The sequence below is a fragment of the Lepisma saccharinum genome, chromosome 1, assembly GCF_977018435.1.
Source record: "Lepisma saccharinum chromosome 1, izLepSacc3.1, whole genome shotgun sequence".
NCBI classification, from domain to species: domain Eukaryota; kingdom Metazoa; phylum Arthropoda; class Insecta; order Zygentoma; family Lepismatidae; genus Lepisma; species Lepisma saccharinum.
The window spans coordinates 208671337-208696092 of record NC_139229.1 but is presented as its reverse complement, the minus strand read 5'-3'; the positions used below and the strand labels follow the sequence as shown (position 1 = coordinate 208696092).

The window sequence follows — 24756 nt, the reverse complement described above, 5'->3', positions numbered from 1 at the left end:
TCGGACTTTCCCTCATATATATTCTTTGTATTGATCATTGGTGGTTGTTTTATGATGAATTGTTTTAGACTTTTAACAACGTTTCAAACTCATTCTGTGTCCTTTCATGCTGTGTAGTTTTCCAACACAGATTGGATTTGTGGATGGCAATCAATGTGATCGGTCAGAGCCAAATGGAAGAGAAAGCAAAATGCCATGGTGGATTATTTTTACAGAGGCCAAGGCTCAGGCCCATAGCTAGAATTGATCTACAGGCAGGGGGCTCACAAGTTATGGGGGGCGGCCTTTGTAAATCATGTCCATTTTTCAAAAGTTTAACAGTATTATATGAAGGTAAATTATGTGTGTGTGTGGGGGGTCATTAAGTTAATATGAAATAAAATATTGAGAAATATCATGCAAATACTACAGTTTTTTTCCACATCTTTTGAAACATATCTTGAAATGTTAATTGATTGCTACTGAAATCATCCCTTACTGCACACTCTATACTACTTTTGATGATACAGATATTTATATCATACAAGAAAAATGCACAATATTAAATCTAATGTCTACTGTACATTCCACCCCCGTTTCCAATACTTGGGAGCTGTTGACCTTTGACGCAGATGTGGAAGCAATGTGGATGATGACGTCGAAGTCACAGATTTCTGTCTAAACAGGAGCCTGCAACAGGGACAGATAAAGAAGCTCTCCTATGAAAGAATTTTTGAAAGTCTAGAGAATCTTGTAAATGCTTGCCGCTACTTAGACTTCACTTCAAGTCATAAACAAGATGAACAAATGTAATAGCTGTTGTACATGTTCTTTGAATTTCTCCTTCACCAAATATTATCTGCTGTTTACATTTTCACTCTTCACTGCAAACAAATTATACAAAATAGTTTTACCTAATTTTGAGGGGCTGAGTCCCCCTGGCCCCTACGTGGCTATGGACCTGCCAAGGTTCCACCAGAGTAAGCAGAGTTGACACTTAGAGTAATCAACTTATAAGTATTTGTGCAAGTAATCAACTTATAAGTATTTGTGCAATCTCTTCCAGTGTTGCTTGCATAGAACTGGCAGGTCCTAAATGGTTCTGTGCGTATGGTTCTCCCAGTGCATGTGCTGCATTGTTCCTTGATTGTATGTTGACTGGGTAAAGCCAGGTTTGAGATTTCTTCTCAAGATATTTTCTCCAGTTATATCATTTCAATTTGCCTTCACGCCACAAAAGTTGGTCTGCCTGTGCAGACTACTAGACAAGGTGAAGTCTCAGCCACTGCTAAACAGTCCTCCAGGTATTGTTTCTGTTTTGCCCTTTGAATACTCATATTTACTGCCTTCCCCAAATATATCCTATGTTCAGGAACTACCAATGTAATGACCACATAGCAAGAAAATATACTGAAGATGGAGACAATGGTACTCTGAAATGTTGATGAGAGTAAGGCCAGCTGCACACCGGATCCGACACGATGCAACGCAACGAGTCATTTTTGTTGCAAACCGACTAGGGGGAATGTTTAACATGGGGCTGTTATGGATGGCTGCACACCGGACGAAACATTTGACTCGAGTCATGTTGCGACAGTTTGCAACAAAACAGTGAAGGTCCCCGGAAGTTGGTCTCGCAGGAGCACGATGCGACAAAACTGTGCATGTGCGAATCCTTTCTTCTCAGCGCACCACCTGCATGTGACTCATCACTGGATCGTTTGACAGCACTAGCACTTATATATGTAAGTTTGGTAGTGTGGTCAAGGTTAAAATTACAACTTGATCCAGAGCAGCTAATCGTTCTTGTGCAAGCAAGCCCTCTGCTGTTCAATAATTCATCAAATGAGCACCATAATAAGGACAAAATTGATGAGCTATGGAATAAAGTGGCACAGGAGATGAACTACATTAAAATTACATCACATGAAAAAAATAGGCTTAGAAATTATCTTGTAATGTACCAAACATCTCGTAAATTGTACAAGAAAAACAATCTTCAGGCCAGTTTGATATTTATTGCTCGAATAATTATGTGGATGCAGTACGCGAATTAAACTTTTCCTTTTTTGGAGGGGGGGGGGGGAGCATTAATTCTTGTTGTAAAGAATTGATGAAAGGGACAAAACAAAGTTCTTGTACTAAATTTGTCTCCTGTCGGTGAAAATGTAGAAAAAGATAATATATTGCGGTGAGAGCTATTCGTTTAAGATGCAAATGAAAACCTAAATTACTGAAATGACAGATGTGATAGATCTTGTGTTTATACATTTACTTTGGATGCAATAAAATAAAAATCAGATCATTTTGCAGACGGTATGCAATAGCACGCCGTACCGGTAAGCTTTTATATGTGAGAATGAAACTAAAAGAATAAAATAATTTTATTTTAATGAAAGAAGTGTGTGTGTGTGCGTGTGCATTATCATTTATATACCACAATATTTAGAGCAGTTCTTATGATAACCACTATAACAAATAATAACAACAAACCAACTTGTAGAGTACCGAAAATTTTCTTTCCAGAAAATAGCAGTAATAATAATAAGAGTTTATTTTGTTTTGTCTGAAGCAAAGTGACTCATCGTGTCGTGTCGCCTTGTGTCCCGTTGTGTTGTGTTGCATCGCGTAGTGACTCGTTGTGTTGCGTTGCTTCGCATAGTGACTTGTCGTGTTGCATAGCGTCGTGACTCGTCCTGTCAGATCCGGTGTGTGGCTAGCCTAAGAGAGGGATGGGACATACAAATTAATACTCTCTGATGGTATCAGCCAATGTAGGTGTATGGGTTTATCAGTAAAATTACCAACAACTACTAATCAGATATATAAATGAATTGCATGTAATTTTGTTCAAATTCTGTGTCTTCTTGACTTTGTGACTGATGTATTCAACCCCCAATGGGAAATCATAGTCTTTTCCCCATCATTCATTTCATCTTTCATCCTTACCAACACAATTGACCCACAAGACAAACAAACCAAAATAGAAACATTAGTCTGAAATATAAATTCATGTATTTTTTGCTAAATGTGAAGCTATTTTAACAATATGTATTTCATTTTTCAGCTCAAATAGAGATTTCAAGGGCCATGGGAGAGAAATGGAGGCACTTTGCTCAATGTCTAGGCCTTCCTCTAGGATTTATCGATAAAGTTGACAAAATGGAAATGACCGTACCAGAAAAAGTACTAGAGGTAAAAAAAATTATCCTTATACTCAATTGAATTAATATTACAGCCGAACCTCGCTCTTACATTTTTCAGGCGACCAAGCCAAAAAAACTTAGCCCAGCTGCACACCGGATCCAATATGACACATTGTGATGTGACGTGATTTTTGTTGCAAACTGACTCGGGAAAGGTTTAACATGGGGCTCTTATGGGCAGCCGCATACTGGACAAACCATTTGACTCGAGTCATGTTGGAACGGTTTGCAACAAAAGAATTAAGGTCCAGAGAATTTGGTCTCGCGGGACCACTGTCTGACAAAACGCTCTGTGCATGCACAAATCCTTTCTCTTCAGCGTACCACCTGCATATGACTCACAACTGTATTGTTTGACAGCACATATGTAGGGAGCTTGACCCAGAGAAGCTAATCGCTCTGCTGCAAGCGAGGCCTTTGTTGTACGATTATTCCTCGACTGTGCACCATAATAAGGACGAAATTAACATTATAATGAAAAATAACCATGAAAACAATATAAAACAAAGCTACACGATAGATTACTTACGTGGGCTGCTCAGAAAGTAAGGCAACACCATATTTTTTTCTCATGCCAGAATGAAGAGAGCAGTGTGAAAATGGAAGGGTAGTAATATTAAAGTTTAATTTCCATATGTATAGAAGTACATGGTCATCCGACAGATAGTGCCATAGTAGTGGTCCATGAAAATGGCATGTGTGAGTGACACATGTTACAAACACTGAGCTGTAATTGAATTCTTAGTGGCGAAGAAAGTGTGGAAAACATTCACAAACAATTGTGTGTTTTATGTGGAAGTTCTGTGGTCGAATGGAGCACCGTTGTCTGCTGGGTGCAGAGAGTTAAGGCTTCAGGAAGTGGAGAAATGGATCTGATGATTGGCTGTGGTCTGGGTGCCCTGCCCCAGCCACCAGCCCAAACATGTTGCCAATGACATTATTTGTGCAGATCAACATGTCACAAGACAGCAATTGGCTGTATGGCTTTCCATTAGTAATGATAATGCAATAGCAATTATTGACGCTTTGGGTATTCAAAGATATGCGCAAGATGGGTTCCTCGAAGTCTCACAACCAAGCACAAGCCTCCAAACACAGGAGGCAATCGCCAAATTTGGTTGTACTGCCCCCCCTCCCCCAGTCCTGATCTGGGGCCATCAGATTTTCGTCTCTGTGTGCCACTGATGGATGCCCTGTGTAAGACAAGATTTGAACATGACGCGTGATTCCTGCAGTGAGAACATGGCTACGTGAACAGGAAATGAGATGATACGGGGAAGAAATTCATGCCCTTGTTTCGTGCTGGTGTAAGGCCGTAGATGTTGATAATGATTATGTAGAAAAATAACATATGCAAAGGAAACATTCAGTTTTACTGTGAGAGATTTTCATACATTCTGAATAAATGGTTTCTGAGAAAAAAAAATGTGGGGCATTACTTTGTAAGATACCCACGTATTCCCTCACATGAAAAATGTGTTTCCAAAGCTTCAATGGCTTTACTGAAATTTCGTGTTTTCACATATATGTTAGCGATTTCGGACTTCGGAAAACCTGTTTCAGCCACTAGAAAATGAAAACACTGGAACCGACATTTCTGAAAATGAATCAAATCAAGAGACCAGCATGGCCACCTCCATTCAGAAGCCACCGCCTGCTTACCTGTTTGATCTACAGAGCAAAAAAGAAATTTTGGTAAATATAGTAAGGATTCTAAAAGTTAAGCCAACAGTGAAACAAACACCAGCCAATGCCACCATCCAGTGCAGAAACATGGATGATTTCAATGCGCTTAAAGATTACTGTGATTCAAATGGGATCCAGATGGCTCATGGACTATCGGATTAGGAGAGACCACACAAAGTAGTACAGGATGATTCTTATAGAACCGGCCTGATGTATTTGCTAATAATGCTGCAGGTGATGCATATAACAGTTCACAATTATGACATAATAATCTGTGGACACATAGTGGTGCATGTGCAAACGTGTTTGCAGTGTCCAGGTGTCAGGCCCCCATGATCAGCCCGGATTTTTTCTTGTGGGGTTTACTGAAGGAAAAGAAAAGGTGAAGTGAAGGACAGGGTCTGTGCAAACAAACCGCGTATGTTACAAGCTCTAAAGGGCAACATTTTGGCTGAAATCAGGAACATCACCAGAGAAACACTGTGGTGAGTCACGGCGAATATGCACACGTGGGCAGACATGGCGGACACTTTCAACACATGCTCTGATCACAATGAATGCCCATGGCAGAGTGGTTAGCACATCATGCTATGATGCCATGGGTGCCAGGTTCGAATCTTGGCCTGGGCATGGATGTTTGTGAATGTCCATTCATGAATTTCATCACATCATCACTCATCCCCATCTTCGCAAATTAGCCAGCCAAAAGTGGCACAAGAAGTGAAGTAAAATAAAGAAAATCCATCAACAAATGATCACAATGAACAATCAATGGCATACTATCCAAGGTACGTCACGTATAAATTACGTTAATATCTATGTGGTATATTTCATATTACAACTCATTTTGCTGGGCCAGTTTTATAAGAATGACCCTGTACTTCGTGGACTACCTATTGATACACCAGTCGAAGCAATTCAGGCAGAATTAAATGACCTAGGTTATCATGTTAAGACAATTATACAAATTACAAAGAAAAGTGTTGGACATGGCAAGATTCCAATGACGCTTTTCCTTGTAGTCATAGCACGTGTCGGTGACGGGAAAGACATAGAGCATCTTATCAATCTTAACTATTATAAGATCAAGATGGAACCATAGCACTCAGACACCATTCTACAATGTTACAGATGCCAGAGAATAGGTCACAGCTCGGAGACCTGCAAGGCAAGCCGTAGATTCATTAAATGTTCAGAAGAACATCTTACAGTGTACTGCCTGAATAAAGACCCACAACATGCACCCAAATGTGCAAACTGGAAAGAGGAACATCCAGCCAGTTATCAAGGTTGCATGGTCAATTTGAGAAATGCAATCCATCCAAACTCTAAACAAGTTCTAGGGGGAAAGCACTGGTTCATCTCTGCAAGCCATCAAGATGCACAATTCTCAGAATATGAGGGAAGAATAAGTGAAGCCCAGAAACCCCTTTTCATCAATTGCAACCCAAGAACACCCAAAATGAAATACAAGACGAAGATTGCAATTCACCAAGCCAAGAAGGTGAATTAATCACCCAACCGGTAGAAGAAGCACGTAGGAGTTAGGATATTAAAATTTCGAAAAGTTATGCTGGAAAAAACAGCCACCAAAAACAGAAAGATTATCACTACAGCCAGAAAGCAAGCTCTAGTGATACTACAGACCTCCCAACTATCGGTCAAGATGTGACATCGCTATTTACATTCTTACAATCTTGGATCTTTCAAAAATACCTGCCGATCCTGAAGAGAGGTCTTCACAAAATAGCGGAAGCTACAGACTCTGCAAAACTGATGACATTCTACGAGGTCATCATGGAGCTACTCATCCATGGCAGTTAATAATAACATCATAATCAGACAACACATAGCTGTGGTGGCATAAACGGACTATGGCGACAGAGATTCCTCTTTCAGCAATTCCTCATTGAAAAGCACTTACACATAGTTCTAATCATTGAAACTCATCTGATATGATTCACAAACTATACCACCTGCAGGCAAGATAGACTAACTGGAGTCAAAGGAGGAATCATAGTAGTGGTCAAAAATGACATCTCCTCGCAACACGTCCAGGTTGCACAACTACAACACGTTGAAGCTGTAGTGGTGAAAATCCACACGTCAAGATCATCATTCACGGTAATAGCCAGATATGGAAGACCTCCAGCACACATTAATGAGACAGACTACAGACACATCCTCACACTGGATAATCAGATACTGCTGGCAGACGACTTAAATGCCAAACATCAACATTGGAACTCTAGGCATCCTAACACAGCAGGACGACGACTACCGCTTAGCGAATAGATTGGGTTTTGAAGTGCGAGCACCAGTGGAACTTACTCACCATCCAAAGGTACGGCGAACACCGAATGTCTTAGATGTTGTTATTTTATAACGGCTGCCCATAGTGTATGAACCGCATGTGATAAATGCATTAGATTCTGATCACGAGCCAGTATATTTTGAAATATCACATGCACACCAGAAATCCTCTCCCAAGAAGTGAAACCACCATAGATTGGGAAGAGTATAGACTTTACCTAAATGAAGCAACCAACCTGCATGATCCTATACAAAGTGTGGAGGAAATTGAAGCAGGAATTCACAAAATGACGGCACATATAACAACTGCAATGAGACTTTCCAGTACAAGGATATAGATCGTGCCTAGAGCAGCCGCAGTCGATCCAACATTGACACTTCTCCTTAGGGTGAAACGCTGGGCACAACATAAGTATCAGACCACCAGACTGCGCCACTACTACAGATTATGGTAACATCTAGATCGTCAGTAAAGAAGTATCTCACACAGTCCATCACCGCAAATTGGGATAAAATACTCGAAAATACTAAACCAAACACCTCCGAGTTCTGGAAATTGGCAAGGACATTATGAGGCAAGAAAACCAAAATGAAGACTCTCATGCTGCACACCACACAGGACTTATCTTCCGACCCTAAAATACAAGTAGAAGAGTTTGCATACCAGTATGAAGACCAACTTGCCCCCAACGTCTGGCCATATGATGATAATATCATCGAAGAGGTAGAAGACTGGCTGTGGGAGTTCATAGAAGAGCCTTCACCACATCAGATACCAGAAGTTTTCACGCCAAGACAGGTTGCCAAAGCCATATCTAGACTTGCTCCTAACAAAGCTTCAGGAATAGATGGAGTAACACCTTCTGCCCTAAAACATAGAACAAAGAAAATGCTAGTGTATATTACAAAAATATATAACACCATTAGGTACAACTACTACCCACAACAGTGGAAGATGGCTGCCATCTGTCCCATACTTAAAGCAGGGAAAAGTCTGCTATTTCCAGGGAACTGTAGACCAATCAGCCTGTTGAACCACTGGGCTAAGATTATTGAATGTCTGTTGCATTCAAGACAACAGAACATTGTTCTGGAAAGAACAATATTGCCAGATTTTCAACATGGATTTTGCCCAAAACACAGCAGAAACCCAATTGCTGAGGATCATAGAGTTAACTTTAACTGCAAACTCTTCACCATGGGAGTCTTCATGGATTTAGAAAAAGGTTTCGGTAGGGTATGGCATGAAGGCCTGATATACAAACTCCACAGACAAGGCTTTCCACATGCTTCACTCTTTCCTGACTATCTGGAAATTCATTGTCCATTTCAACAGGACAACCTCAACACCATGACCAATCACGGCAGGAGTCTCACAAGGTTATATCTTATCACCTGTATTATACACATTGTATACAGCATATATGCCTACCAATAGACAAACAACTTTCGCAGTTTATGCAGATGACACTGCGGTGTTCACCTCAAGTACGAACGTTCACTATTTGGAAACTATAATGCAAATATATCTTCAATCCTACGAGGAATGGACAACAAGCTGAAGTATCCGAGTAAATGTGGATAAAAGTTTGGTAGTGCTCTTCACACGAAGAAGACATTCTCCAACCAACCTTACAGCTCCATGGTAACCAGATACCAAATGCAAATAGGGTGCGGTATCTTGGCCTTGCTGAGGACAAGAGCTTCACATTCAAAGATCACATCATGAACTTAGCAGATCGGGGTAATGGTCGGATAGGACAACTATATCCAATCTTATGCAACAAAACTCTGTCACTGGCTAGCAGGCTCAACATCTTTCAAGTTCTGATCCAGACCCTCCTGACCTACGCATGCATGGTGTGGATTCACAGTGCTCCAAGCCATCTAGTCAGACTTCAGTCAGTGCAAAACACGGTACTGAGGATAATAGCAGCAGCAGACAGATACATACCAAATGCAATGACACGAGATGTCCTAGATCAGGAGACTATATGATTTCATGGTGAGGGCAAGAATGAAGTTCTGGGCAGCACAACTGCACCATCCAAACACAACTATCAACATGATTGGACAAGCCAACCCCAGGCGTCGTGTATTCAAGATTCCTCATTTGTAGGATTGCCTCATCGTTGTTGCCGACACAACCATATTTCACCACTGCATGGTGACGTATTCATTATTGCAGTCATCGTCATCGTCGATATTATTGCCATCAATGCCGTATTTCCTTGTGAAAGACATTTAAAAACAAAGAAATGAATCCACTGGAAAGAACAAACATCATAACAATCAAAATAGTCTGGATCTTCAAATGTGAAGCCAGCGACTCCAGCCAAGAACGATAAACAAAATAGTCCATTACTGCGACAGTTGTGGGAAGGACATCTAGAGATGTGAATAATTTAATCCAACATGCTATTTACAAATATTGGAAAACTCTTTCGTTCTCAAGTCGGAGTCCTAATGAAAGGACTGACATTCACTAATAGACAAAACCAGACATGATAAGACCTTCACCTTGTTATGTAACATATTTAGTTTTTGTATAAACAAAATATGAAGATTAAATTTCATATTTACCTATAAAATGCCAAAAATGGTAGGGGGATTGGAACAACCCTGGTAGTAATGAAAATTTAGTTTTGCTTCCAGAAATATTTGGTTCCTATCCTTGATCCCCCCTCCCCCTTCCCCATTACATTGCCCACATTGTTGTATTACACCCTTCCCAACTTCATTTTTGTTAACAATTTGTATAGTCTGGTTGTCACTCATGAAACATTGCCATGACTGGAATTAAAGTAATCAACAACTCTTTTTTCTCATGTTCTTGAATGAAGAGCACAACAGGACTCATCTTGCCTCATCATATTGCTTTGTGTAGCACTGTATTGCATTGCATCATACCATGTCTCATCATGTTGCATCGTGTCGTGTTGGATCCATTGTGCAACTGGCCTTAAAATGCAGAAAAATGTAAAATTGAGGAAATTTTCTATAACATTTTGCTAAGTTGGGACTGTCAAGGTTGAATGTATAATGCAGGAAAATATAAAATCAGGGTTCCATTGTTGTTGTGTTAATAATAGTGTATGGCAACAGCTAATAAATATGAATTAGAAGTTGATTGCTAAGATGTCAAGTTCGTTATTTGTAACTAGATGATTACCCGGCATTGCTCAGGTATTTATTTACCACAATCTTCTATTAGACAGGAAAATAATGAATTCTAACTAGTGTAAAATCTAACTAATTTTATTTACGGGTATTTAAAAGTATAAGTACAGTATACAAATTATACAGTAAAATCTTTTACAAATTCACTCTAATATTAATTTAACTCAAAACTTGATTATAAACAACATTTTTAGTTTCACTTCCAGGAGCAAGAATAAATAAATTAATCAGCATTGGGAGTGTCACTATTCATCTTAACGACCCCGAAAGCTATGGATTCCACACTAATATCGGTCGTTTTCGATTATTTTTACATGTTACCCCTTCCCACCCCCACTCCTAGGGGTGCCAGGTGTGTCTTACCCCCACAGTATTTCTTTCCAGATTGCAAGTGATATGTGTTCCAAGTTTGGTTGAAATTGCTCCAGGCATTCGAGAGTTATGCTGGAACAAACATACACACATATATACACACATACATCCATTTATATATATATATATATATATATATATAAAAAAAAGACTAGCTGATTGCCTGGCATTGCCCAGGTATTTATTTATCCCAATCTTGTATTAGACAGGAATATAATGAATTCTAACTATAGTGTAAAATGAACTTGGAGTTGAACGGCATTGGGAGTGCCTATTCATCTCAGAGGCCCCGAAAACTATGGATTCCACACCAAAATCGGTCGTTTTACATGTCACCCCCTTCCCACCCCCACCCTAGGGTTGCAAAGAGTGTCTTGGAGTTGAACGGCATTGGGAGAGTCAATATTCATCTTAACGACCCCAAAAATTATGAATTCCATACTTTTATCAGTTGTTTTACATGTCACCCCCTTCCCACCCCCACCCCTAGGGGTGCCAGGGATGTCTTGGAGTTAAACGGCATTGGGAGTGTCACTATTCATCCTAGCGACCCCGACAACTATGGAATCCACACTAATATCAGTCATTTTTTATTATTTGTACGTGTCACCCCCCTTCCCACCCCCACCCCTAGGGGTGCCAGGGGTGTCTTGGAGTTGAATGACATTGGGAGATATTAGCGACCCTGAAAATCTCAGTAATATCAGTCGTTTTCGATTATTTTTTAATGTCATCCATTATCACCCCCACCCCTAAGGGTGCCAGGAGTGTCTTGGAGTTGAGGGACATTGAGAGAGTAAATATTCATCTTAGCGACCCCGAAAACTATGGATTCCACACTTTTATCGGTCGTTTTACATGTCACCCCATTCCCACCCCCACCCTAGGGTTGCCAAGAGTGTCTTGGAGTTGAACGGCATTGGGAGAGTCAATATTCATCTTAACGACCCTAAACATTATGAATTCCACACTTTTATCAGTTGTTTTACATGTCACCCCCTTCCCACCCCCACCCCTAGGGGTGCCAGGGATGTCTTGGAGTTAAACAGCATTGGGAGTGTCACTATTCATCTTAGCGACCCCGACAACTATGGAATCCACACTAATATCGGTCATTTTTTATTATTTGTACGTGTCACCCCCTTCCCACCCCCACCCCTAGGGGTGTCAGGGGTGTCTTGGAGTTGAATGACATTGGGAGATATTAGCGACCCTGAAAACCTCACTAATATCAGTCGTTTTCGATTATTTTTTAATGTCATCCATTATCACCCCCACCCCTAAGGGTGCCAGGAGTGTCTTGGAGTTGAGCGACATTGAGAGAGTAAATATTCATCTTAGCGACCCCGAAAACTATGGATTCCACACTTTTATTGGTCGTTTTACATGTCACCCCATTCCCACCCCCACCCCTAGGGGTGCCAGCGGTGTCTTGGAGTTGAATGGCATTGGGTGTGTCACTTTTCATCTTAGCGACCTCAAAAACTATGGATTCCACACTAATATCAGCCATTTTCGATTATTTTTACATGTCACCCCTTCTCACCCCCACCTCTAGGGGTGCCTTACCCCTTCCAGATTGCAAGTGATGTGTGTACCAAGTTTGGTTGAAATTGCTCCAGGCGTTCGAGAGTTATGCCAGAACAAACACACACACATACATCCATTTATATTCATGCAGGGATGAGATTTTATTCTTCAAGTAGTTTTGTTATTAGTATTATAAAGTGAACTGATATGAAATGTTTGCCTATAATCGTAAACTGCTGATATAACATTTACTGATTCTGATACCTAAAAATCAACTGGTCCAATAAAAAATTGCAAATGATTGTTGCAGAACAGGACATTACTGTGTCACAAAGAGATTCAATGGGTATTGCCGTTAATAAAGAACTGCAAATTTAAACATTTACTTTACAAAACAATGACCTTCTAATTGTCATTCATAAGAATAACAAAAGGGCAGATTATTATACTAGATTACAGACTATTTATAAATATATCAGATTAGTACAATTATCACTAATATTACTGATACACTGATGTGCCGATTCCAATACAGTAACAATTTGTCACATCTCTAATAATAATAATAATAATAATAAAGATGTGAGGATGTATGGCTACGAGGGGAAATGTGGGCTATTATAAAATAATAATGCACTGTCTTTTTACTACTCTGGAAAAAATTGAAGATTCTGGAAAACTCAGGGAAATGTCAGGGAAAATACATTTCAACTTAAAGTGGGAAGGAAAATAAAAATTGTAATGATTGATATTCAGTCAAGTTTTTTCATTCACAAGACTCAACTGGGCCAAACCTTATCTTGGTACCATCTCTAACCACAAATGTCCAGCAATCATCTAAGATGAATTTTAACCTCTACATAACATCAAGGTGTGCATGTTAATAATTAAGAAAATCAAGCAGCTTGTTCCCTTCATAATTATTTTGATCACTGGCCAAATATCTGATAAAGAAGAAATTGACGAAAGTTGAGCAATTTTGAAAATCTGTGATAATTTTCTAATTTTATTCCTACCAGTTTCTTGGAGAACACTATAACAAGAGCTAATTTGCATTCTTATAAGTCATTATTTTTTGCTTTATATTTCTTAGGCACAATGTACGAGGTATGTTCAAAAAGAAATATAACCTTTTCAAAATAAATTTATTTACCTTGTACACAGCTTAATCGGATTCAAAGTAGTGCCCTCCGCTGCTAATACAGTGCTCCCAGCACTACTTCCACTGTAAAAACATTCTGGAAGTCATTTTGGGGAATAGCCTGTAGGTCCTGTAGCAAATTTTCCTTAATCTCTTCTATGGACTGGAAGCAGCATCCTTTCAGGGTGGATTTCAAGCTGGGAAACAAAAAGAAGTCCCCAGGTGTGTCGAATCACCCATTATGACTTTCTGCAGGAAGCTATATTCCTCATGTTCTCGGTTCAAATGATCTTTACTGATATCAACACATGTTTCTTTTTGTTCATCATTCACCAACTGTGGAAAGAATTTGGGAGCAACCTGGTGCATGTTGAGTTTTTTCACCAAAAGCGTGTCATGATATTTTGCTTAGTCCTACTTCTTACGCAATTTAACGAGAGTCAACAGACAATTTTCCTGCACCACAGAGCTTATGAAACGAGGAAGTTTTATCCGTAATTTTTACGCTAAGTGTGTTACCATTTTTTTTTTTTAGTAATCCTCTTCGATTTAAACGATAATTTCCAAATTTCTTCATGACTGTGTGCTCCAATGACTGTCTCTTTCTGTGGGCATGGGAATTTTGGGCATGAATTTTTTTCCCAGTAGTCACTCATTCGTCAGCTGTTAGCAACATGTCGATTGAGTGCCCAGGGTGTAGTAGTTTTTTGGTCGCAAGTCGGAATATGTCACGAAAATCTACAAACTGCAATAACTCGAAATACATTGATTTCCGACCCCTGGTGCATAGGGTCAAATTTGTTGCAAATGTGCTCTAGTATCACCCCTTTTCAAGAATAGGTCGAATTACCAATCACCCTGTATATATATATATATATATATATATATTGTATTTATGGGGTATGAGATTGTAAAAACTGGTTGATAGATTTGAAAACCTGCCACCCCACTCCAAAATAAGTTCCAACGTCCCTGATCCACTATATTAATCCTAATGTACACTTGCTCAAACTGCTATTCGGCTGATTTGGTACTGAGAACATACTTTGTAAACTGTGAGTACTTACTCGTATTAAGAAACTTGAGAACATTTTCACCAATTCAGACATTAACAGATTTGTTACTACTAATTACATATTTACTCTGGAATGAGGTCATTGAATGTGCCTTGCATAATTATATTTTGTATTTTACCCCCTAGGTGCTTAGTGAGCATGGAAATCAAATTTTGGATGAAAGCCAAGTTTACCAGGAAGTGTTGGAAGCTTTAAAGAGTCTTAATCGTTTAAACATAGCTCAGCGTGTTGAGAAGATATTATTTATAAGAGAAAGATTTCCCTGAACATGCTGATTTTATACAAGAGGAATCCAAGAGGATTGAAACGTCCATGTACATATTTACAAGATGTGCAAATAAATTTTGCTTTGATGATTTCTCTGATGTGCTGTCAGGTGTTTTCATAGAAATATTCAAACTATGTTAAGGTAAAGAAATAAATTATTAATTAGCATGTGGATCAGATCAGGAAAAAATATCATTGTTGAAAGAACTACCACATACTATGTTAAGTTGGACCTGTGTCTTGCTGGACAAATGGTAACTTTTCTCAATCCTTTGAATATTGTTTCATCAAGAGCTACTAACCACCACACTGCATTTTTTAATATCAAATTATACTGCCACTGCATTTATATGGCAATATTAACTAGTGCTATTTCTGTTATTGCTTTGATAAGAAATACATTGTGTTTTAAATTTTTTTAGCATCAATAACAAACTTTCTATAGTGCTTGTTTTGAGAGTTTGTACTTATTTTTAAATAAATGTATTTTCTACACATATCTTGTTTTTTTTTCAGTGACCCACATTAATATTCAGACTGCACATTTTCTGCATATCTTCATGATATTTCAAAATTAACAACATGCATATAAATCTTAAAGGTAAAATATATGTATGGACTGTATATATATATCTGCAGTTACATTCACTGTTTAATTGCCAAATTTCCAAATGCTTTATTTTTTATAAACATTTATGTGCTTGTATGTCAACAAAGAGGCCACTTTAAAATTCAGATACATTGTGAATGCCTTACAATTCTTCTTGTGTAGCTCAATACTGTTTTACTAGGAAATAGGGCAAGAACAACCAACAGAAGAAAAAGTGATTGATGGTACGTTAATACTTAGGCCTTAAAAGTTCTCAACAAAAGAGTTGAAACAGGAGTGTTTCATGCATCATTGAGCGGAGTAACCTTCATATTGGAGGTTCATGGAATCATCCACAAGAGTACTGGATACAATCTCACATGTTGTACCTGTTATATTACATGAGTGCAATTTTAGTATCATTTTATAATGTTATTAGTCTTACCTTTATATTATCTTTCAATATTTAATGTTTTAATCCATTACAGAATATATTTTTTTTATATTGTAACTTTAACATGTCTTACTGGTGTTACTTTCATGTATAGAAACCAAGGGGTACAAGTGGTTTGGATCCCACTTTAAACTGTATGTCCAGTCCCGATTAGCCTTGCTGTGCATAAAGTGGACTTAAAACACCAAATCAATCAATCAATCAATTTTATGTATAGACAGTATAACTAATACGAGTACACACCTCCAAGCATAAAACTGTAATAGGTATCATTTCATTGTATATTACATTATTATATTTCATTGTATTAGTATATTGTAATGTTTGACTGACATGCCCAATATCACAGCATGAAAATGCAAATGTGATTCATGGATGAAATCAATGTAAATGGAAATCCTCGCACGAAGACAGGATAAAGGACAATTTGTGGTTTAATTTAATAAGGGGAGCTAAGAAATTTTGTAATAACACAAAGTTATAATAAAGATAATTGATATATATATATATATATATATATATATATATATATATATATATATATCAGAGGCGTGGCATGCATGTAGCCGGTGTTACCGCAGGTAACAGCAAAATGTAAAGAATTAAAAAGTTGTTTCACCGGTGCCGTCGAGTAGATATTGCCTAGGACATTTTTTCTGCAGCCGACAGAAGCGAAGAGGGAGGCCGTTCCGCTACCCTGAAGAGGCAACAAGGGAGAAGAGGGCGCCAATGTAAGGAAAGAGCAGGGAAGGACTTTATGGGGTTATTCATATACCTGTTAAGGGGCCCTGTTGCCGTTCAGACCCACCGGAGCAGCCAGTGTTGTCACATCGGATTCGCAGAAAAGAGCTAAATCCTGCCTAAATAGGAATACAATTTATGTGAAGCAACTAGAGGTAGACTTCATATCCAAGGCTGGATTGAACTACAACTGAGACCAGTAAGGTAATAGACGAAAATATAGTTTCTTGGTGTGATTCGTGATTTGGACAAACCTTGCTCCAAAATACTAAGTTGGCAACAGTAGTACATACAGCTGGGTTTCCCTTCCACGAAGGAGCGGAATTCTGTCCTCTGGTCAGTGCTCACCACACAAACGTCAAACCGACCTGAGAAAAGTGTGGTTCTTCTTCTTCCCCTTCGCAGCTCATCGCAAAGAAACGGAGACAGATGAAGAATTGACAAGGGTCTACCACTATTCATTGGATTTTCGTTGTAACTGTCTCATGAGTGGTTGTTCTTTCTAGGAGTGTTTGTAGCTAAATCACTGTGCTGATTGCAAAACAAGAACGAAATGAACAAATATCTAACTCAAAGAAATGTTTTCTTTACCGAAAGGGGGGGGGGGGGTTGTAATAACATCGAGCAGGCATAAATTTCGTACTGATAGCCGGTAACACTTTTTAAGAAGTCATACCATGCCACTGATATATATATATATATATATATATATATATATATATATATATATATATATATATATAATGGATAAAAGCAAGGAGGGCCAAAAGGGCTAAGTAAAAATCAAAGAAGGTAAAAGGAAACACTCACCGGACAGTAGAAAAATTCAAAATATTCGCTAACTTCGTAGCATCATCGGTGAGAGGAGAAAGAGACGGAGTGTTTCCTTTTACCTTCATTGATTTTATATATATATATATATATATATATATATATAAATCAAAGAAGGTAAAAGGAAACACTCACCGGACAGTTTTATGTGGATGGAGGTAGTCAGGTGTCCTCCCTCGATGTGCACGTCCACATCCAGGAAGGTGATCTGGTTGGGGGACTGTGTCCAGGTGAATTTTAGGGAACGGAAGTGGTTAAGTTCGTCCAGGAAAGCTGACAAGGATGGTTCTCCATGTGTCCAGAGACTGAAGATGTTGTCGATGAAGCGGAGCCAGAGGAGGGGTTGGGTAGCCAAAAACTCTTGCTCAAGTTTGCCCATGAAGAGGTTTGCATAGGAGGGAGGACACCTGACTACCTCCATCCACATAAAACCCACCAACCACATGCAGTACCTACACTTCTCCAGCTCCCACCCGTTCCACACCAAAAAAGCCATTCCATTCTCTCTGGCCCTCAGGGGACAGCGCCTGAACACTTCACCCACCTCCCGCCAGAATTATAACCTCCGCCTACACCAGGCCCTGGTTAACCGTGGATATCCCTCCATCCTGGTCACCAAGCAAATATCGCGAGCTGCCTCACATACCACTACCACCAAGAAACCTGCTGCCACCAACCCACCGGCACTCATCACCCAATATCATCCCCACCTCAACAAAATCAGGCACACACTGCACTCTCTTCTCCCAATTCTCCACAGTGATCCTGAAACCAAAAGCATATTTCCCGACAAACCCAGGGTGGTTTTCAAATGCCCCCCCAACCTCCAAAACATCCTGGTCCACAACACTCCTTCACCACACATCCAACACCCCCCTGCCCATAAATGCAACCGACCCAGGTGCAAGACCTGCCCCATCCTCATCACTTCTCACACCCTCCAGGTGCACACGGCCACTGGCAAATTTACCCTTCATCCCAAAGGGACCTGCCATGCCTCAAACCTTATCTACATCCTCACCTGCAACATCTGTGGTGATTTTTACCTGGGGGAAACATCAACAGCCCTCAACCTCCGCATCAATAACCACCGCTCCTCCACCCACAACCTGGACTTCACTGTCGCCGTCCACACCAACCACCACAACATCAGTTTCAACGACTGCTTCCGGGTAGCGATCATCCATCTCCTACCCAAACCAGCCAACACCTCTGTTCGCAAAAGATGGGAGAGGGCCTATATATTGGCCATGAGTGCAACCACTCCACCTGGCCTGAACAAGGCCACCCAGTAATGCCCATCCCTCACCCACCTTCCCCCCCAAACCATCCCGTCCCTCCCAACTCTTCCTACACACTCACAGTTTACGACGAGCCTGGTGACGAAACAGTGTTTTTTTCGTTCTACGCACCGCTTCTTCTTCGATGGGGACCTGGCAACTCTGCAGTGCCCCAACTTCCGGTTCCGTCTATTTCTTCTCACACCGATGATGCTATGAAATTAGCGAAAGTTTTGAATTTTTCTACTGTCCGGTGAGTGTTTCCTTTTACCTTCTTTGATTTTTACTTAGCCCTTTTGGCCCTCCTTGCTTTTATCCATTATATATATATATATATATATATATATATATATATATATATAGAGAGAGAGAGAGAGAGAGAGAGAGAGAGAGAGAGAGAGAAATATGGACATTCAAAAGGTTCTGAAAATAGACAGGGTCAAGAAGTCAATAAAAAGGGATGTTTTATGGTCAAGAAATTTTCCTATCACAATGACTGATTTATTTACTTCATTTTACTTCAAGGATGGATGAAGGGACTCGCAAATATATTGGGACACAACCCCACGTGAGATTATACTGGCTCTAAGTCCAGATGCCAGAGCCTCACTAGCCTGCCAAATGCAGTCCAGGATGCATTAATAGATAAAGCAAGTCCAATTCTCTTGTTAAATACAGCTTCAGTTTCCATCTTAACTGACCTTTTGGTAGGAGTTTTCCATTGAATAAATATTTATTTTCTTTAACTAAGTAGGGATTATATAAATAAAGTTAACAAAATTGAAAAAAGGTCAACAAAATGTCATGAGAAAGTAAAAAACAATTGATTTGTTATTTTGGTAGACACCCTGGAAGAGAAGAAAATTGAAGCCAAAAATATAGCAGATTCGGATAAAAAGACACACACACAGAGGAAAAATACATCAGCGTCCATACAATAGAATATATATGTGGAAAGAATTAGAAGAACATTTCACAATTACAGGATAACCACAGGGTTTAAACCACCTCCTAGTATTGGTAGTTTATTTGTCAAACATAAGCATATGGAAAATAAGGATTTAAGCCAGGCTTGTATGAGAGTAAATGTGGTTCATGTGAAAAAGCTTTCCCGATAAAATGTCCTTTTCCTACCACATTTAACCCTAACATTGAATTCTGTTTGCCCGATGACATAAGAAAAGGGTGGGGGTTACCAATAGAAGGAAAAGCATGCGTTTCTGTAGAGAAAGACCAGTGCAGCAGGCAGTGGGCAGTGACGTGCGTTGCCAATGCAAGGCAGCTGATGACCATGAGGCAGTATTCAACAATTTGATTATTATCCTTTTAACCATTTAATGTTATTATTGGATAACCATAAAGAACCTGGCAACAGATTACAGTGGAATCCAAATCAATGGATCTCCACTGGGAATCGAACCCAGGAACCCTTAATTACATAGTGATGTTACCACTATGCCATAGGGGAAGTCCCTCACACATAAGTAAAACTTGTATTTTTATTTAATAATCTTTCAAAAAAGACTATTAAAGAGGGGGCTGAGAAAAACTGTCTCTACCCACATAATTTCAGGGGTACCAGTGTGTCTATTATCTGTGAATTTAGTTTCCCTTAGTTTTCTTGTATGTATTTAAATATTACCGTATTTACTAGGGGTCTGCGAGACAGAACTTTTTTTGGTCGGGATGGGAAACTTTTTAAATCCCGACGTTCGGGATGGGGTATTATCAATTTCCTGACCGGAGTTGGGAAATTTTCAGAAGCTCTGGAAATCTCAAATTCTACACATCATTTTCACCTTAAGTGATTGTTTTTACATTTCTTGAATAAAAACTAACAATTTCCGATAAGTTCCAGACACTTACAATGCAGAAAATGTAGAGAATTAACGACCTTTTAAAATGGCCCTTTGGTATTTCCCAGACTGCTCGGGACCCCGAAAAGTCAGGATTGGGATGAGAAATTATTTTCCCGATCCCGGTCCAGACTTTTCAGGATCCCACACACCCCTAGTATTTACTCATGTATAATGTGCACTTTTTTCCAAATTTTATGACTAACAACTAAGGAAGCCATTTCCTGAGCCTGAATTGCACTGCACATTATGTACGAGATATCATTGTTGCTTTTCCCCATCAAAAACCAGGGTGCACATTATACACGCATAAATACGGTCGTTGCAATGTAATACAATGATTTAATGTAATTAAAAAAAAGTCTACAGTATGGGATGTAATGGGTTCCGCTGCAGGACCGGAACCTTTTTTCTCGCACAATTTAAATTCGGTCCAAGTTGCATATTGTTACATTGAAAAAGGTTCCTGAACCGTATTTTAATTGTTCCTGAAAAAAAGGTTCCTGGACCGTATTTAAATTGATGTGGGAAAAAAGGGTTTTCATATACTGCCGCAGTATGAACTAACACAAGGACCCAGGAGTGGAAGGAGGGAGAGAGAGAGTACCTCACCCTAACACAGAAGTACCCTAGCTGCATATACAAGGGTTGCTGGAAAAGTTTCTGTAAACTACCACCAACAGTGGCACTAGTGTTCCGCTGTTATAAAAATTTGGAAGAATAGATTTTTTTTATGTTTAAATTATCTTTGATTTTTTGTTTAAGCCTATTTGTTTATTTCTCACCGCAGTTTGAAGTAGTAGTTTCATGTGAGAAATGGAAATTTCTCGTGAACACTTTCAGGCAATGATTTTTTATGATTTTAAATGTAGTTTAACACCGAAACAATGAATCGAGCAACTTCATTTGGCTTGGTTTTCCCAATTCCAGCATGGTCACACATTTCTCAGTGATGAATTTCATGAAGGTCTTCCATCCATGTCTGTTGTTGCCAGTAATGTTGATGCTGTGCATGAAATGATTGAGAGAGATCGGCATGTGACATACCATGAGATTCAGGCATCCTTGAACATTGACATGAAAGCAATACATCCGATTTTGCATGGCCATCTGAACGTATGGAAACTTTCAAGCCGTTGGATCCCACACAACTTGACCGAAGCTCTAAAACAGGCTCGTGTAAATTAGTGTAAAGAAATGCTCAAAAAATTTCAACCGAGGCAATTCAAATTTGGTGTACTACATCGTTACAGGGGACGAAACTTGGATCTATTCATACGCACCTGAAACTAAACAGCAATACACTGTTTGGGTGTTTGAAAGTGAGCCTAAACCAACAAAAGTTGTTCGAACTCATCTCTTATGGGTGTGCAAATTACTCACAATCACAGAATAATAAGTAGGGCTTGGAAGTTGACCTATAAATTGCCAAAAAAAGACCTAAAAATGTCAAAAAAAGGACCTAAAAGCGGAAAAAACGACGTATAAATGTGATCCAAATTAATTAATAACTTCAGTTTTAATTACATATTCAATGAATAAAAAAATAAAAAATTCTGGTGGTATGGAACACACAGTGTGAAAAAACGGAAAGCTTCAAAATAAGAGAAAGTTGCCACTTACAGCGTGACCTTCCAGACAAGTTACGGTTAAAGGACCTTGTACCGTACCTGCTTCAGTCGTCCAAAAATGTTTTTCTCTCGTTTCAGGGATGGTTCAAATATATTTCTTTCTTTCTTTTTTTTATTTCTTTACTACAGAAAGGATGTTTAAGAGGTGATGAACTAATGATGATTCGAATTGAGAATGGGCAGTAAGAACTTAGTCGAAAGAAGGTGAAATTGCAAAAAAAAAACAAAAAAAAACTAAAAATAGGCTAAAAAAGGACCAATAAACCAAAAAACGCCGAAAAAGGCAAAAAAGGACAAATAAAACCCACCATTTTCTGGCCTACAATGACCCAAAATGAACATATATTATGTTCGGCCTGGTCTTCGAAGACTAGGAAAAAAAAGGACTTTTCCTCAACTTCCGAGCCCTAATAATAAGTATTCTTAAAAAATACTAAACTTATTTTATTTACGATTAGTGAGTATGTATTATATAAGTACTTATTATAAAAGTTGTTCGTTGGAGGAGTGCTGCCAAGCAAATGATTGCTTGCTTTTTCTGTTACACCGGACATGTGGCAACAATAGCTTTAGAAGATTGAAGGACTGTAAATGCAATTAATTTGCCAGAGGTCATCAATGAATTGCATAAAACGAACCCAAATCGTCGCATTATTTTCACCACAACAACGCTAGTTCCCACTCAGCACACGAAACTGTTGAGTTTTTGTCCAGTAAAAATGTCGAATTAATGACTCATTGTCCGTACTCACCTGATTTATCACCTAATGACTTCTTTTTGTTCCCACACATGAAAAATAAGATGCGTGGTGAGCAATTTGTGTCGCCTGATGCATTCTGAACAGTGGTTTCTCAGGTATCAGCTTCAGAGTGTAAAAAATGCTTTCAAAATTGGTTTGAGTGTATGCAAAAGTCTTAAGGGTGAATACTTTGAAAAACAATAAAGCCATTCCCAGAATTGCACATATCTTTTTTCATATTGATTGCAGAAACTTTTCCAGCAGCCCTCATAGTACGAATGCTGAAGTGAATCTGATTCTGAGCAGTGTGACTGATGTGACAACAAGGGGGCGGAGTTTTGCATATTTTTTTTCCTTGGGGAAAATTCATATGCTCTGAATGGATTCATTCATTTTGCTTGATTGGGAACAATCTGGCAAAGTTTTATAGTGCATATAAATGCATAATTGAGGCGTTAGTGCATATTCTTTGCATATATTGGAAATAATTTAATATAATCGTTTATTTCAAGTTTGCATCTTGTTTTTTTTTGTCAAGATTAATCTAAATCGACCTAGTTGGGGCCAGGACATCCAATAGCAGGAAACTACAGTTGTTGCAAAGATAAAGCAAACCACACTCCCACCAATTACCAACATAAACGAGAAATGAGTCAATAGTTTTAGTCCCCGGTGACAGCAGAGTGACATTATTTGTTAGATACATCTTGATATGCTATGCTATCTTCGTAAATCTGTATCAGTGTCTGTGTATAGGTGCTACTTGTTTCATAATGGGTGCATTTGCCTTCTGGTTACAACTGTTCATCCCTTGGGGGATGCTACATACATGTGTTTATGCTTCCAAATAATTTATTGAAACCTCTCCTCCCAACTTGGAAATATTTAAAATACAAATGTAAACAAAAGAGTGCAACTTGTGTGTTTCGCACTTGATTCCACACATGAATGTGGGGGAGAAGGGGGTTGTCCACAATCCCCCTGGAAAATTGATGTTAACATAAACTTAAATATTACACACATATATTTCATGTCATTTCCAGTAATTTATGTTAATTATTGGAAGGATGTTGCACGAATATGATAGCTTCAATCTGAATAAGTGTTTTTTGAGGGGAAGCACTATTATGGCCCACCCTCTCCCTGGAAAAATCCTGCAACGTCCACAATTCCATAATGTTGACGTTGGCTTATTTTTAGATAAGGCACATGAAACAATCCACCTCCAATCAGTATAGCAGCTTAGGGAAATGGCACTTCTTTTGTCAAAAGTTCTACATTCTTATACTTTGGAACAGCTGCCATCTGAAATAATCATTAGAATTTCTCTGTCCATGTGCATTTTTTTAAATACACTGCATGCTTGCTGTGGATGGACAATAGTATACCGAAAGACAGCGGGGGAAGGGGAGCAGTAGGTCCCCACAGTTTTCTACCAAGAGAAAGCAATCTCTCCTAACCCCTCCCCCAGTTTTGGTGCCCAATCGCTGCTACTCCCGAAACATTTTAAATTCAAGAGAAAATTTAATTAACCAAAAACAATAGACGATGTAATTACTACAAATGCCAGTTATTTAATGTCAAGTCTAGTCTGAGCATATACTTATTAAATTTAATATCTTAGGTATTTGGAATGATTTATTGTGGTTCACATGAAAATTTACATACACTATTATTGTCACACATATAAACTTCTCGCTTTCCATTATGGGCACGATTCCACTGTGAAGAGCATGGGTCGGTCCCACCTTACATGCCGTAAGGACTAAGGACAGCATTTTCAAAGTTCGAGGTCCTAGTTCATTATTTGAATTCCTGGTGATTTCTTTGGAAATCAGAATACAACCATCCATCCTCAACAGCATCTTATATAAAAGTTGAAAA

The 24756-nt window shown here is 39.0% G+C and overlaps 1 protein-coding gene across 1 annotated transcript in view; it reads left to right on the top strand.

Annotated features, from left to right (window-relative positions):
* Fadd (fas-associated death domain protein) overlaps nt 1-15245 on the top strand; it is a 76848-nt gene extending 61603 nt beyond the window's left edge. Inside the window, exons 4-5 of the mRNA XM_083111472.1 lie at nt 3047-3174; nt 14609-15245. Coding sequence (XP_082967598.1) covers nt 3047-3174; nt 14609-14749 — 269 coding nt within the window. The 3' untranslated portion in view covers nt 14750-15245. The remainder of the gene's footprint in view (nt 1-3046; nt 3175-14608) is intronic.
* The last annotated feature ends 9511 nt before the right edge of the window (nt 15246-24756 follow it).